Consider the following 12,770-nt stretch of genomic DNA (forward strand, 5'->3'; position numbering starts at 1 on the left):
GTTCTTGTCATACATGTTTTTCACTTTCTTGGTTAGAGTTACCCAAGATACTTTATATTATTTGTGGCTGTTGTAAAGGCTGTTGTTTCTTTCCCAGCCTATCTATTATGTGTATATAGGAGGGTTACTGATTTTTTTAGTTAATTTTGTATCCAGCCAGTTCACAGAAGGTATTTATCAGCTGTAGGAGTTCCCTGGCAGGATTTTTGGGATCGCTTATGTACACTATCATGTCATCTGTGAATAATGATGCTTTGGCTTCTTCTTTCCAATTTGTATCCCCTTAATCTCCTTCAGTTTTCTTACTGTTCTAGCTAGAACTTCATGTACTATCTTGAATAGATATGTAGAGAGCGAACAACCTTGTCTTGTCCCTGATTTTAGTGGAATTGCTCTAAGTTTCTCTCCGTTTAATTTGATTTTGGCTGTTGGCTTGCTGTGTATTGCCTTTATTATGTGTAGGTATGTCTCTTGTATCCTTGATTTCCTCAAGACTTTTATCATGAGGGGATGTTGGGTTTTGTCAAATGCTTTTTCAGCATCTAATGATTTTTTTCTTTCAATTTCTTTATGTAGTGGATTACATTGACAGATTTTCATATGTTGAACCATCTTTGCATCTCTGGGATGAAGCCTGTTTGATCACGGTGGATGATCTTTTAGATGTGTTACTTGGATTCAGTTTGAGAGTTCTTTATTGAGTATTTTTGCATCTATGTTCATGAGGGTTTGGGGGTTATAGATCTATTTAAATTATTTATTTGATCTTGACTGAACTTTAGTATGTGGTACCTATTGAGAAAGTTGTCCATTTCTTTTAGACTTTCCAATTTTGTGGAGTACAGCTTTTTCAAGTATGACCTGATGATTCTCTGGATTTCCCCAGTGTCTATTCTTATGTCCCCCTTTTCATTTCTGATTTTGCTAATTTTGATATTTTCTCTCTGCTAGGGTTGTTCTTTAAAACCCAGCCCAGTAGCAGACAGAAATGATGTGTAGGCAAATGACTGCACTGTGCACACGGATTGGGGGGAGGGGAGTGGAGACGGAAGGAAGGAAGGAAGGAAGGAAGGAAGGAAGGAAGGAAGGAAGGAAGGAAGGAAGGAAGGAAGAGGGAATGGAGCCTCTGCCCTGTTTCATTTCCACAGGAGCCCAGTGAACACAGCAGTCGGCTTTCAGCGCCATCTAGTGCAAACTGAGAATAGTTACGTAGTTAAAAGTTCCGAGGATGAAGACTGACAGGTCCCAGCAGATTGAGCCCAGGCTTCCATAGAAGATGCAGGTGGGTGGGACACCTGGCCTACCAGTTATGTGGCTCAGTGCTCCCCCTAACTGCACATGTCCCTGCCTACACGTCCCTTCCCTGCTGGGGATAGGTAGACAGGGAGATGCACTTGAAAGCTCTTAGAGACAGAGCAGTGTGCTGTTGATTTAGGCTCTGGGGATTCTGTGTGGCTCAGAATGAGGTTTCCTGGGCCTCTCTGGGTGACCCTACTGACTGGCGCCCAGAAGGAGGGCCCAAGACCTCCTTAAGGCAAGACTGGGTTTTGAATCCTGAACTCAGCAGACTGTTAAGACCTCTGAGATTCCACCCCAGGAACTGTGATCAAGGAAGACGACAGGAGGGACGACAGGACTAGCAGTCTGTTTTGGAACTGGCCCTTGGTGGCAAGGATTTCCCCCTGCACAGTAGAAAAATAACAGCTCTATTTCATAACAAAGACGAATATGGGGTCTGTTAGAAGAGCAGTGATGGGCCCCGCATCATACTGTGGATGGGCAGTCTGAGATATCCCAGGCTCAGGGAGGTCAAGGGACTGCTCCAGGATCCCAGAGTTGCTCTAACCGGTAACCTCCTTAGTAGGTAATTAACCCAGTGTTCAGCTCCTGACCCCACTGGTTGTTAGCGACTCCCAGGTTGTCAGGGACTCTGCGTCAAGGTTCCCACTATCGCTCTGGACAGGGGCCAGGAGGTCAAGGTCACAGCTGAGCCCCTCTGCGCCTCCGCCCTGAGAAGGGGCCGAGCCTCACAAGGCGGCGCCGCCCCCGCTCCAGTCCCGCCCCGTCCGCCCCGCCAGCGCCTCCCGGGGCCCCGGCTTTGCACTGTGCTCGGAGGGGTAGACGCAGCCCGGAGCCGCAAGCCCCTGGCCTTCAGAGAGATGCGTGGCCAAGGTAGGGGGCACGCCCGCTGGCCGGCGCCTCTGCGCTCGCTGCTGCGTGCCTTAGGGCCCCAGGACGCCGCCGCCCAAGGCTTGGCGCAAGGTAAGTGCGAAGGGGACCTGGGATCCCGGGCGCACGCGGGGCTGGGCGAACTCCTCCAAGCCCCCTGTGCTGCCCTTGACTGCTGCCCACAGTCAGGATGCCCGCTGCGCCCCAGCCGCAGCGCCGGCGCGTCCTGCTTTTTCCTGCAGCAGAGTCTCAGGGATCTGTCCCTAAACAAGGGCAATGGGTACTGTGGGCAGGAGAGTTGACGTTACGTTCCTGTGATCTCATCTCGGATTTGGAATCTCCCCTCTGATCATAAGTGCCCTAGTGTACCTGGCAGGCACGTGACCTCACCATGCCTCGGTTTCCACCTCCGTGAAATGGGGGCGATTCAACTTGATGCTGCGATCACAGGGGCACAGCGCTAGTTACCCAGTAAGAAAAGCTCCATGAGTGCGGCATTTTTCCAAGGCTGGCTCCCCGCGCCTCGCCCCCTGCAGGACAGACACCTGGTCCTGGAACCCTGGAGCGAGTTCAGCTATGGAAGGACTGGCCTGAGTCGGGTGGGGGTGGGAGTCTTTAAGGAAGTCCCACCTGGTCCAGGGTAGAGGCACGGCAGAAGAGAAGGAGCACAGGTCCCCTGGTGACAAGACCAGGATTACTCCTGTCCTCAGTGGCCTTGGCTCAGGATCAGGGTGGTGGGCGGGCTGTGGAGTCCAAGGAGGAGAGTGAGGCCAGGGCTTCTCAGTCGACTTTGCCCAACATTCCCGGGGGGGCCTCACTCCAGGACAGCCGCCCCAGTCACTTAAAACCTGAACTTTCAAGCAGAGCTTCGGGTAATCTGGGACCAGGTTAGTCAGGAAACTGGTTTAGACCAGGAAGGGCAGTTCTGCCTTCACCTGATGTGAGAGTTTCAGCATCTGCAACATGGAAGCCGGATGTGCTGCTGAGTCCCCGAAGCTCTTTCCCTCGTCTGAAAGATAGTTAGCTAGTTTATGTCGTTAGACAGTTATGCTAGCACCAGGATTGGGAAACCTCGAGACAGAGTCCAGAGTCACAAAGTAATGCTGAGAAGGGAGGTCAGGTACTGTGGAGGATGCTGGGGTTACTGGACACTCCACAGACCCTCTCCTCACCGCCCAGCGTTTGGGCGCTTTGTTCAGTGACTGAGTAGAGGGCTGGGAGGCCCAGTAGAGAGGATGGCGGCATTCCACTGCGAACTCTGTTCCTCCTAAACACTGAGCATCAGCTATGTTGCCCATGATCAGTGGGGCATGATCAAGAGTTGAGGTACCCTGCCCCCACTCGAGAGCGAGCTTCCTCTGGGATGGCCTCTCTAGGGTGACGCCCTCTAGCCGGCAGAAACCTCCTCCTTCCTTCCTCCCTTCTGCATAGAGTGGGTGTTGCTGAGTCTAGAGGCGCCCTGCCCCTGTTTTGAAGCCCTTGGGCATCAGATGCACAGGCTGGCGTAGGGTTAGATTTGAGGACAGGACTCATGCAGCCCTTCTGCAGGGCAGTGTGTTCGGAGCTTTGGTGTGTGAGCTACCTGCCAGCTTATGCAACACCTCACCTGTTCCATGTGTGCCTTCCAGTCAACACATTTTAAAAATAGTTCTGTGGCCTCCACCCAGGCTTTGGCCCTGGCAAGGCTCGGCCATCGTTGACCCATTTTTGGCAAACCGAGAGGGAGTGTGGTGTCAGTGGGTCAGCAAACATCACTGGCCGTGAAAGCACCGTAGATGTGGATCCAGATGCCGGGGTGCTGCAGGGGGTAGGACAAAGCATCCCCAACAGAACTGCTGTGTGCGGTGCCCAGCCTGATGGGGAGCTAAGAGCATCCTGGAGACTAAAGAGCTCTGAACAAGGGGAGTGGATAAAGTTGAGTTTGGGACATTTGGGCAGTGGCTTTAAGTTCTGTGGTAAGTCACCTGCATCTTTTATGTGCAGTCCCAGGCTGCTGGCAGGCTTGAGGCTGAGGAGAGAGAGTGCTCACCCCAGCTAGCATATGGCAACAGCCTCTTGGAGTGTCTTCAGGTTTCTGGAAGGTGGGACACTCTGAAACATCTTCACGGTAGGGGCTGATGGGAGCTGTTGGCTTGACTGCTCCACATCCAATGCTCTGTACTTCTGTGCTTTAGCCCCAGTGATTGGTGGTACCCTTCATGGTGTGATGGAAGGGTGGGCAGGGAGGAGGAAGGATGGTGGGGGTGGTAAGGGGCAAAGTAATCCCAATGCAAAGGGCCTGGCAAGGAATCCTGGAGATGGGGGCAGAGCTGGGTCTGGAGGCTCCAGACTGAGACTCAGCAGATGGGGCTGGCCTTTAAAAGAGGTCATTTGTGAGGAGGGACTGAGGCGGAGAGGGTGACAGTTTCTGGCTTTCGATATTGCATTGCTATGCTGTGGCTGGGGGGACCGGAATCCAGCTACCTAGTTCAGCTTTGGAACAAGCTCCAGGGACCAGGCTGTATGCTGTACACTTTGATGACCAGACCTGGAGAATGTCTCTTCTCTTTCTTCTGGATCCAGAGAGCAACCATGGAGGCTCTCCCCCATGCTTCATGTGCTGATTTCTAACGTCTAGCCCTTAAAGAGAAAATGAACTGCTTGGTGGTAGCTTAGAGTCCCTTGCATTTTAGGAGCCCATTAGCCACTAGTTCTGCAGGCTTGCATGTCTGACTGGGAAGCGCTGGCTTGTATTGGACTATTTCTGCAACAAATGAGTTTAATAAATTTTTTTTGGAAGGAAAAGCATGATTGATGGTATCAGGACGTGTCCCAGCCAAGGCTCATTAAAAGTGGTGGCCTGAGGGGCCACGAAAAGCATTGAAACCTAATGCTTTGTTTTGCTGGCTCTGCTCTACTTGGGGCTGAGCAGGGCTTCCCAAATCAGTAGCTCCCAGGACCCACAGGGTCTGGGCTGCCTGGTTCTTTTGAAATTTTAACGACAACCAGCTGGACACAGCACGCTTTTCTGGTAGAGTGAGTGCCATGGAGGAGACCCCAGAAGCAAAGGGTCACCAGTCTGTTCAGGAAGCTGGAAATCTAGAGCCTAGGCTATAGACTTCTGCCAGTATCCCTGTGCCTGTGCCAAACCTTGGCACAAGCTGGCTCCTGAACCAATTACCATCATCAGGAAGTAGGGAGGGCTGGACCTCTGAAGCTCAATTCACAGGCCTCCTCCAGGCCAGGGATAGCATTGTGTCCTCTTCGTAGCCAGGGTAGAGACATTTGTAGAGGAATCAGGAGATATCGAGGTAGTGAGAGGTGGGTTCCAGCCTCTTCTAACTATCAGCTTTCCAATCGCTCTTTAGCAGGGCAGAGGCTTACACCTGTGCTCACCTGGCCCACAAAACCTGCCGTGACAGGTATGTGCCTGGAGGCAGAACACAGTTACGGTGTCTGATATCTATGCACAGCAGAGTCCTTGAGTGTGACCCAAGGCCTCCCTGTCCCTCCTGATTCTCTGCTCAGGAGCTCAGGGTATTCTTAGAACACACAGACACCTTCCAAGCCAGGGATGTTCAGGCTTTCCACATCCTTCTACTGCAACCCTCCCTGTATGCACACCTCTCTGCTCCTCTCCTCCTGAAGGACCATTGCGTGCTTGTCAACTTGGCCTGTGACTGAGTTGATCAATTCTCTTATCTCTCTGCGTGTGCTCATGAATTCATGTTTGTGAATACAAATGCATGCATGCTGTGGTGTAGTGTGGAGATCAGGGTATGACTTCAGGTGTCATTCGAGACAGGGTCTTTCTTGTTTTTTCTGCTGTATTCAAGCCGGCCTTCAAGCTTCTGGGGCTTCCCTGGCCTCCATCCCCTCACCCTCTCACAGGGGCTCTGGGATGACAGATGTGAGTACAATATAATCTGACTTCAGGTTCTAGAGATTCAAACTCAGGTGCTCACACTTTCGTCTCGCCATCTTCCCAGCCCGGTTGCTCTTTTTTTTTTTTTTTTTTAACGGGGTAAGAGAGAGTCTCACTCTTGAGAAAAGGCCTGGATGCAGTTGGTACTCAGCAAATATCTGTTGGATGAATGGGTAGTGTGTCCTCTACATAGGACTTGGTGCCCAAACAGAGACATACACATGTGTTACCAATGCAGCCTCCAGATGAAAAATGAAAGCATAAACCTCAAGCCTCTCCCCACCCCTTGCTGACTCCCAGAAGCAGCTGCAGGTTAGGGCTGATCGTGTTTCCTCACCCTGAACTTGAAGGTGTCGTTGGAAAGCTTGCTCCATAGCTGCCTGGAAGTGTCATAAAGAATGGTCACAGCACAGCACGCTTTGTTCTAAAGCAACAGTTTCACTCGGCAGTGTGCCTTGAACTTTTATCTGGGTTTACAGGTTCTTTCTAACTGCTTCAGAATATTCCAGGTTCGGTCATCTTTACGATGCAGTGGCCAGAGGTCATGGTCTGAGTGTGATGTAGGCAGTGAAAGCAGGTGCAGCCTGGGCAGCCACCATGCCCCTGGGCAGACTTCTCTGGCTCCTTGAAGTGTGTCCTAAGTGCAATGCCCCTGCTCAGCATGAGGTCATTGTCGCATTATATGATGTTCTGCACCCCGCTGCCTGACAGTTCCCATGGGGCCCTGCCCTGCATGGAATCCTGGTGATACTCCTCTTGCTTCATTTGAGGTTCCCATTTGGAAATTTTGCCAATCCTCCAGAAGAAGGTGGATTTTGTTGCTGGCATTTGCATTGCTTGAGAGAGCGTTTCATGTGTTAATTGGCCATTTCTTTCCACCATGTTAATCTTTCCCTAATTGGTTTGGAAGAATTGTTATTAGGTCTGGATTAGAATCCTGCCTGCATGTGGCTATTTCAAGATCTCCGGCTTGTCTTTTAACTCTGTTTATGGGTCTTTAGTTCAGAAGCATTAATTTTCATCCGTGCTTTCTATGATGTGACCACAAAGGGACTTTTGCCTGCTCACTGTTATGTACTCACTATTCTGTCCCACTCATTATTGCCCACCGTGACTTCCCCTTGTGAACATGACAAGACAGTGCACAGGTGTCTAATGGAGATTCTAAGAGCTATTCACATGCCTAGGGAGCCGACCATGCTTGTGGCAGCATACATGGTAAGAAGAGGCCAGGGAGCTGTGACCAGGATTGGATTTCAGAATGAATGGCGGATGTGGCTTCATCGATATGATTCTCTCTAATGGTCATACTGACCGACAAGAGGCCTCCCAGGGAGGGCCTGCTTCTCACAGCCCTGGCTGCTCTCTGAAGCTGGGCCCAGGAGAGAGACTGGCTTGTGCCTCTGTGCAGAGAATCCGGAGGCCTTTCCCTGAGCTCAACCGGCCTCTGTGTGAGTGTCATCACACACCACTCGCTGTATTTGGGACAAAGGCCCAGAATGCACAGAGAAATATTCCACAGAACCACAGGGGTTGGGAAGACAGCTCCGTCAGTAACATGCTTGCCATTCCACTATGAGGACCTGAGTTCGGACCCCCAGCCTGCCATAGTATGTGTCTATAATCCTAGTGTTGGGGAGGTGGAGACAGGAGGGCCCCTGGGTTTTCTGGCTAGCCATCCCAGTGAACTCCCGGTGAACTCATGAGAGCTCTTGTCTTCCAAAAATATGGTGGAGAGAGCAACTGAGGAAGAGACCTAATGTTGATCTCTGACTGACACACACTTGCACACATGCACACACATATTTATACACACACACACACACACACACACACACACACACACACACAGAGAGAGAGAGAAGAGAGAGAGAGAGAGAGAGAGAGAGAGAGAGAGAGAGAGAGAGAGAGAGAGAGAGCAAAACAACAACAACAAAACAGTGGAATACACTGCTTGCATCAGACTTCGTGCCTGGGTGGAAACTTTGGGTACAGTGTGGAGGGACATGGTGGACCTGGGCACCTTGGTTCCGCCTGGGCAGGACCTACCTGTGGACACTGCAGCACATGGGATGGGAGTGCAGCTGTTTGGACAGCCACCTGGTCACCTGGGAGGGTACTAGAGGGACAGTTAGCACTTTCTGAAAAAGTACCAGATGTGCGCGGGTGAGTGTGTGCTTTGGGGGCCTTGTCTGCCACAGGCTGAGTCCCTCTGGGCCTCCACAGAGAGTGGGTGGAGGACACTCTCCAGGGTCCAAAGTGGGGCTCCCGCTCTGGCAGGTATCAGCTATGTCAGTCGCCAGCATTCATTGCGGGAAGGAAGACGTAGTGCTGGTGTGTCATGTCTGGTGGCATATGTACCTCTGAGTGGTGGGGACAAGGGCACCCGAATGCCATCCTGCTGCCCCTGAGGGGAGCAGGGTAGGAGATGTTGGAGGGAAGCTGGACAACTGACTTTCACTCAGTTCCTGTTTCCACCTAACACTGTCAGCCGAAGTGTGCGAGCACTGAACAGGTGACACAGGTGTGAGCAGGCACTCAAGGGAGCAGGTGCGTCTGCACGTTTGTGTATGAGAGGGATCCTTTTCTGTGTTCACCGGCCCTGGTTCATCTTCTCATAAGAGGCTCCAGTCTCAGCCTCTGGCTCTCGCTCTATGAGCAGTGTCCATCCACCCGGCGGTGGCACCTCATCTGTGCATCACCTCTTCACATTGTCTTGTAAATCCAGAGAGGGGTCATGACTCCCTGGACCCTGGGTACCTACCATTCACTCCTAACTCATGTGACATTGATCCTTGCCTCCCCAGAGCTGGCGCAGCAGACTAGCCAGGCACATCCAGGAACTGCAGGATAGGCAGCAGCAGGACTTTGTAAGGTGGCCTGGATGCCGTGGTGATGTGAGCGGCACAGGAGTGGGGTCCAGCCAGGAACCAACCTGTTGCTCTGGGGGTGTGGGTGTGTCTAGACCTGTGCCCTCTTAGGCCCCTGCCTTAGCACAGGATTCCTGAGGCTGCCTTTTCTCTTGAGGTCTGGTCCTGGCTTTGTCTGGCCTGTCCTCTCCCTGGACCCTCTGTGTGCTCAAGTGGGAGTCAGACAAGCAGCACTCTTGGGGGAAGTCCAAACAAACACTAAACAGTTGCAGATTTCGTTCTACCCCGTGTGGCTCAGAACGGCCCAGATTTGATGTGATGAAATTGAAGCTGCTGCTTCTGTGTTCTCTCATCATTTCTGGTCCCCCATACATTAGGAAGTTACATTTTTTCTCTCTCAGAGGTATCTTCTGAGTTGGGGGTGTAACTACCCCAATCCATGGAGGCTGTAATTCAGCACCTCATTTAATGTACAACGTGCAGGGCAGGACAGAGAATCTGGAAGCCATGGGTGCTGCAGAGAAGGCCTGTTCTTTCTTCATCCTGGGTCTGGACTGTAGGTGATACAACCACAGGACAAGTGGGAAGGTACTTCTGCTCCCTGAGCTTTGGAGGCTTTGGGAGTGCTTGTTACTATAGCAGAACTAGCTTATGCTGTCTGCTGGTGGTGTATTCCCTTTGCTGATACCCAAACCTCAGTGAGTGACCAGCCTGGCCCATTCCCTTCATCTTTCAGACCTCAGTGTTAGCATCTCCTTCTCAGAGAGGCCTATGTCAATCATGTATCATCCCCAGAAGCGTCTACAGCTTAGGGGCCTCGAGCAGCAGCCACCGTCTTACTGGGTTTCCATACTGCAGTCTAGCGAGGATGGCCCATCTGCTTCATATAGTGTTGTCTTTCAGGTAAGGTATAGATATGACTCCTGTTTCGTCAACCAGATGGACACAGCAGGCCTTGCCTCTTGAAGTTCTGAGACCAGAATGTCAAGAGCAAGTTGCCAGCTGGTTATCGAGAGGCCCCTTGCCTTGCAGCTGGCTAGTCACTGCCTCACCTGGCCTTTATTAGTGCCTGTGCCCCTGGCATCTCCAAGGCTCGCCATTAGTGTCGTACCCAGCGTAGTAGTGTCATGCCTGTCACCTGTCAATCAGAAGGCTTGACCTGGGGGCCTCATTTTTGAGCATGTGTGGATACACGTGGGCAGAAAGGCATGTAGAGGCCAGAGGGAAACTACCTTGGTCTTTGTGACATGCTCTCTCACTGGCCTGGACTTGCTAAAGAGGCTAGCCTGGGCTGTCCAGAAGCACCAGGGGTCTACCTGTCTCAATCCACAGCCCTGGAATTGCAGGCACATGCCTGTTTCTCTCTCTTTCTCTCTCCCTTAAAGAATTTCTAGTCTTTTAATGAATTCAGTGCTCTATTTTTATTGAAAATCAATTTCTTTTCATACAGCATACTCTGATTATTTTTCCCCCACCCCTCAGCTCTTTCTCAATGACCCACCCTCCCAAATCCACACTTTCTTTTTTGTCTCTCTCATTAGAATACAAACAGGCATCTACAAAATAAAATAAGATAAAACAAAACCAAACCACACAGAACAGGATGAAGCCACCAAACTGAAAGAAGAAAAAAAGCACCAGAGGCATGTATAGACGCAAAGACACACATGTTCACACATACAGAAATCCCCGGAAAACATAATATATATGCAAAGGACCTGTAAGGAAAAAGACAAAAAAAATAATGTCTAGACAAAACATGAGACAAGGAACCTCCAAAAATGCCCTTGAGTTCATTTTGTGTTGTCCATCTCCTGCTGGACATGGTGTCTGGCCTTAAAAATAGTTTGTATACCCAGTGAGTTCTGTGTGTCCAGTGAGTTCTGTATGTCCAGTGAGTTCTGTGTGTCCAGTGAGTTCTGTGTGTCCAGTGAGTTCTGTATGTCTAGTGAGGACCTTAATCAAACCCTCATTGTTGCTGTAGTAACTACATTATGAACTGAGACCTCCAGCCAGTGCTGTGCTCATCTTTTATGGTTTTGAGAAAGGTGTCACTCTGTAGCCCAGGTTGGCCTGGAACTCACTATGTAGACCAGGTTGGCCATGAACCCAGAGATCCACCTGCTTCTGCCTCCTGAGTGCTGGGATTACATGAGTGTGCATGGTTTTGTAGTCACCTTTTAAAAGACCCTGTCTCCACACAAGGTCACAGTCTAAGCTCCCAGGGCTCAGGACTTCTGCATACATGTGAGGACAGTTCCCAGGGCTCAGGACTTCAGCATACATGTGAGGACAGTTCCCAGGGCTCAGGACTTCTGCATACATGTGAGGACAGTGCAGGGGTGTTGTGTGATATTTTGTTTGTCTTCTGACAAATAAAGCTTGCCTGGAGATCAGAGAAGCAAAGGAGCAGCCACAGTCAGTTCTTACCTCTCCAAAATCTCAGACCAAAATGGGGTGATCCCTCTCTCCAAGAATCTTCAGACTGAATGGGGGAGATCCTGTCTCCACCTGCCTTACATTCCTGCTTCCTCCTCCAAGTGCTGGGGTTGAAGGTGTGTGCCACCACTGCCTGGCCTCTAGAGTTAACTAGTGGCTAGCTCCGCCCTCTGATCTCCAGGCAAGCTTTATTTGTCAGAACACAAACAAAATATTACACAACACAGGAGTTGAGGGCTATCCTTGGATCCTGTATCAGGTTCTAAAAGCAAGCTTCCCAAGAGAAATGGGCCCAGATTCTGTCATCATTCCATCGGTCATGATGACCAGGCCTTGAACATCACAGTCCATCACTTCTGCCACAGTCTCAGCCCTGGTGGCTGCAGACAGCTCCCTCTGAGCCTGAGAGCTCAGCATACAAGGAAGGGTATTGTTCTGGGAAATACCACCTGCTATGCTGTCTCCTGCAGCTGCTGCTCAGCCAGCCCCTCTGCAGCTCCCTGCAGCCTCCACACCTTGTGCAGCTGTGCGGAGTTCATCCAGCAGGTGTGAAACTGCTTCTTAGGCCACTGGTTGGCTTGTCTCTCATTCAGGGTTGAGAACCTGTCTATCCAAGATTCCCCATCCCCGATGGGAAGACGCCTTCCAGTGCCTGCCCTAGCATTGGTGGTGGGGTCTCTGTGTTACATCTGCTTCCCTCCTGGTGTCTGGCTTCGTGCCGTGCCCGACACTCATCATCATATGGTCACAGCATGTGCGTTACCAGAGGCATCTCACATGTCCAGGGTAGTTCCACCAAGAGACCCTCCTACCAGAAGATTGCTCTCCCAAGCTCCATCCCCAGCACTCTCCTCTGTACACTGCACACATCCTGTTGCCTTGGGATACAACTAGAAGCACTTCCAGTTGTGGATCACAGAGCCTGGAGTGTTTGTGAGACTCCCAATACAATGTCCACCTAGTTCAGTGCCTGGAGTGTTTGTGGGACTCCCCAATACAATGTCCACCTCGTTCAGTGCCTGGAGTGTTTGTGGGACTCCCCAATACAATGTCCACCTCGTTCACTATCATTCTTTCCACTGAGCCAGCTCAGCACAGGCCATGACTCACTCACTTCTAAGGGCATGGCCTGCGGCCTACTGCCTGACCCGAGCGGTTGCCTGTGGGCTCTAGAGCTTGAGCAGGAGCGTGAGTGGAAAGGCCATGGCGAGGAGACAATGTGGTAGAGAAAGCACCTGTTTCCACACTCACAGAGACTCAGCCCCGAGGCTTACAGGTTGTATCCATGTTACATGGAGCCTTGGGGTCTTCTAGTGGAGAACCATTCCTAGCAGATTCCAGAAGATTATCAGTGTCCACCACCTCTGTGCCTTTCCAGTTTCAGGAAC

General features: G+C 51.1%; 1 protein-coding gene across 1 annotated transcript in view; it reads left to right on the forward strand.

Annotated features, from left to right (window-relative positions):
• Positions 1-2,136: 2,136 nt before the first annotated feature.
• The window catches only part of Phactr3 (phosphatase and actin regulator 3), a 227,463-nt gene continuing 216,829 nt past the window's right edge, over positions 2,137-12,770 (forward strand). The window contains exon 1 of the mRNA XM_052722405.1: positions 2,137-2,262. Within this exon, the coding sequence (XP_052578365.1) occupies positions 2,160-2,262 (103 nt within the window). The 5' untranslated portion in view covers positions 2,137-2,159. The remainder of the gene's footprint in view (positions 2,263-12,770) is intronic.

The sequence above is a fragment of the Peromyscus californicus genome, unplaced genomic scaffold (genome assembly GCF_007827085.1).
Source record: "Peromyscus californicus insignis strain IS unplaced genomic scaffold, ASM782708v3 Scaffold_7__1_contigs__length_154581171, whole genome shotgun sequence".
Lineage (NCBI taxonomy): Eukaryota > Metazoa > Chordata > Mammalia > Rodentia > Cricetidae > Peromyscus > Peromyscus californicus.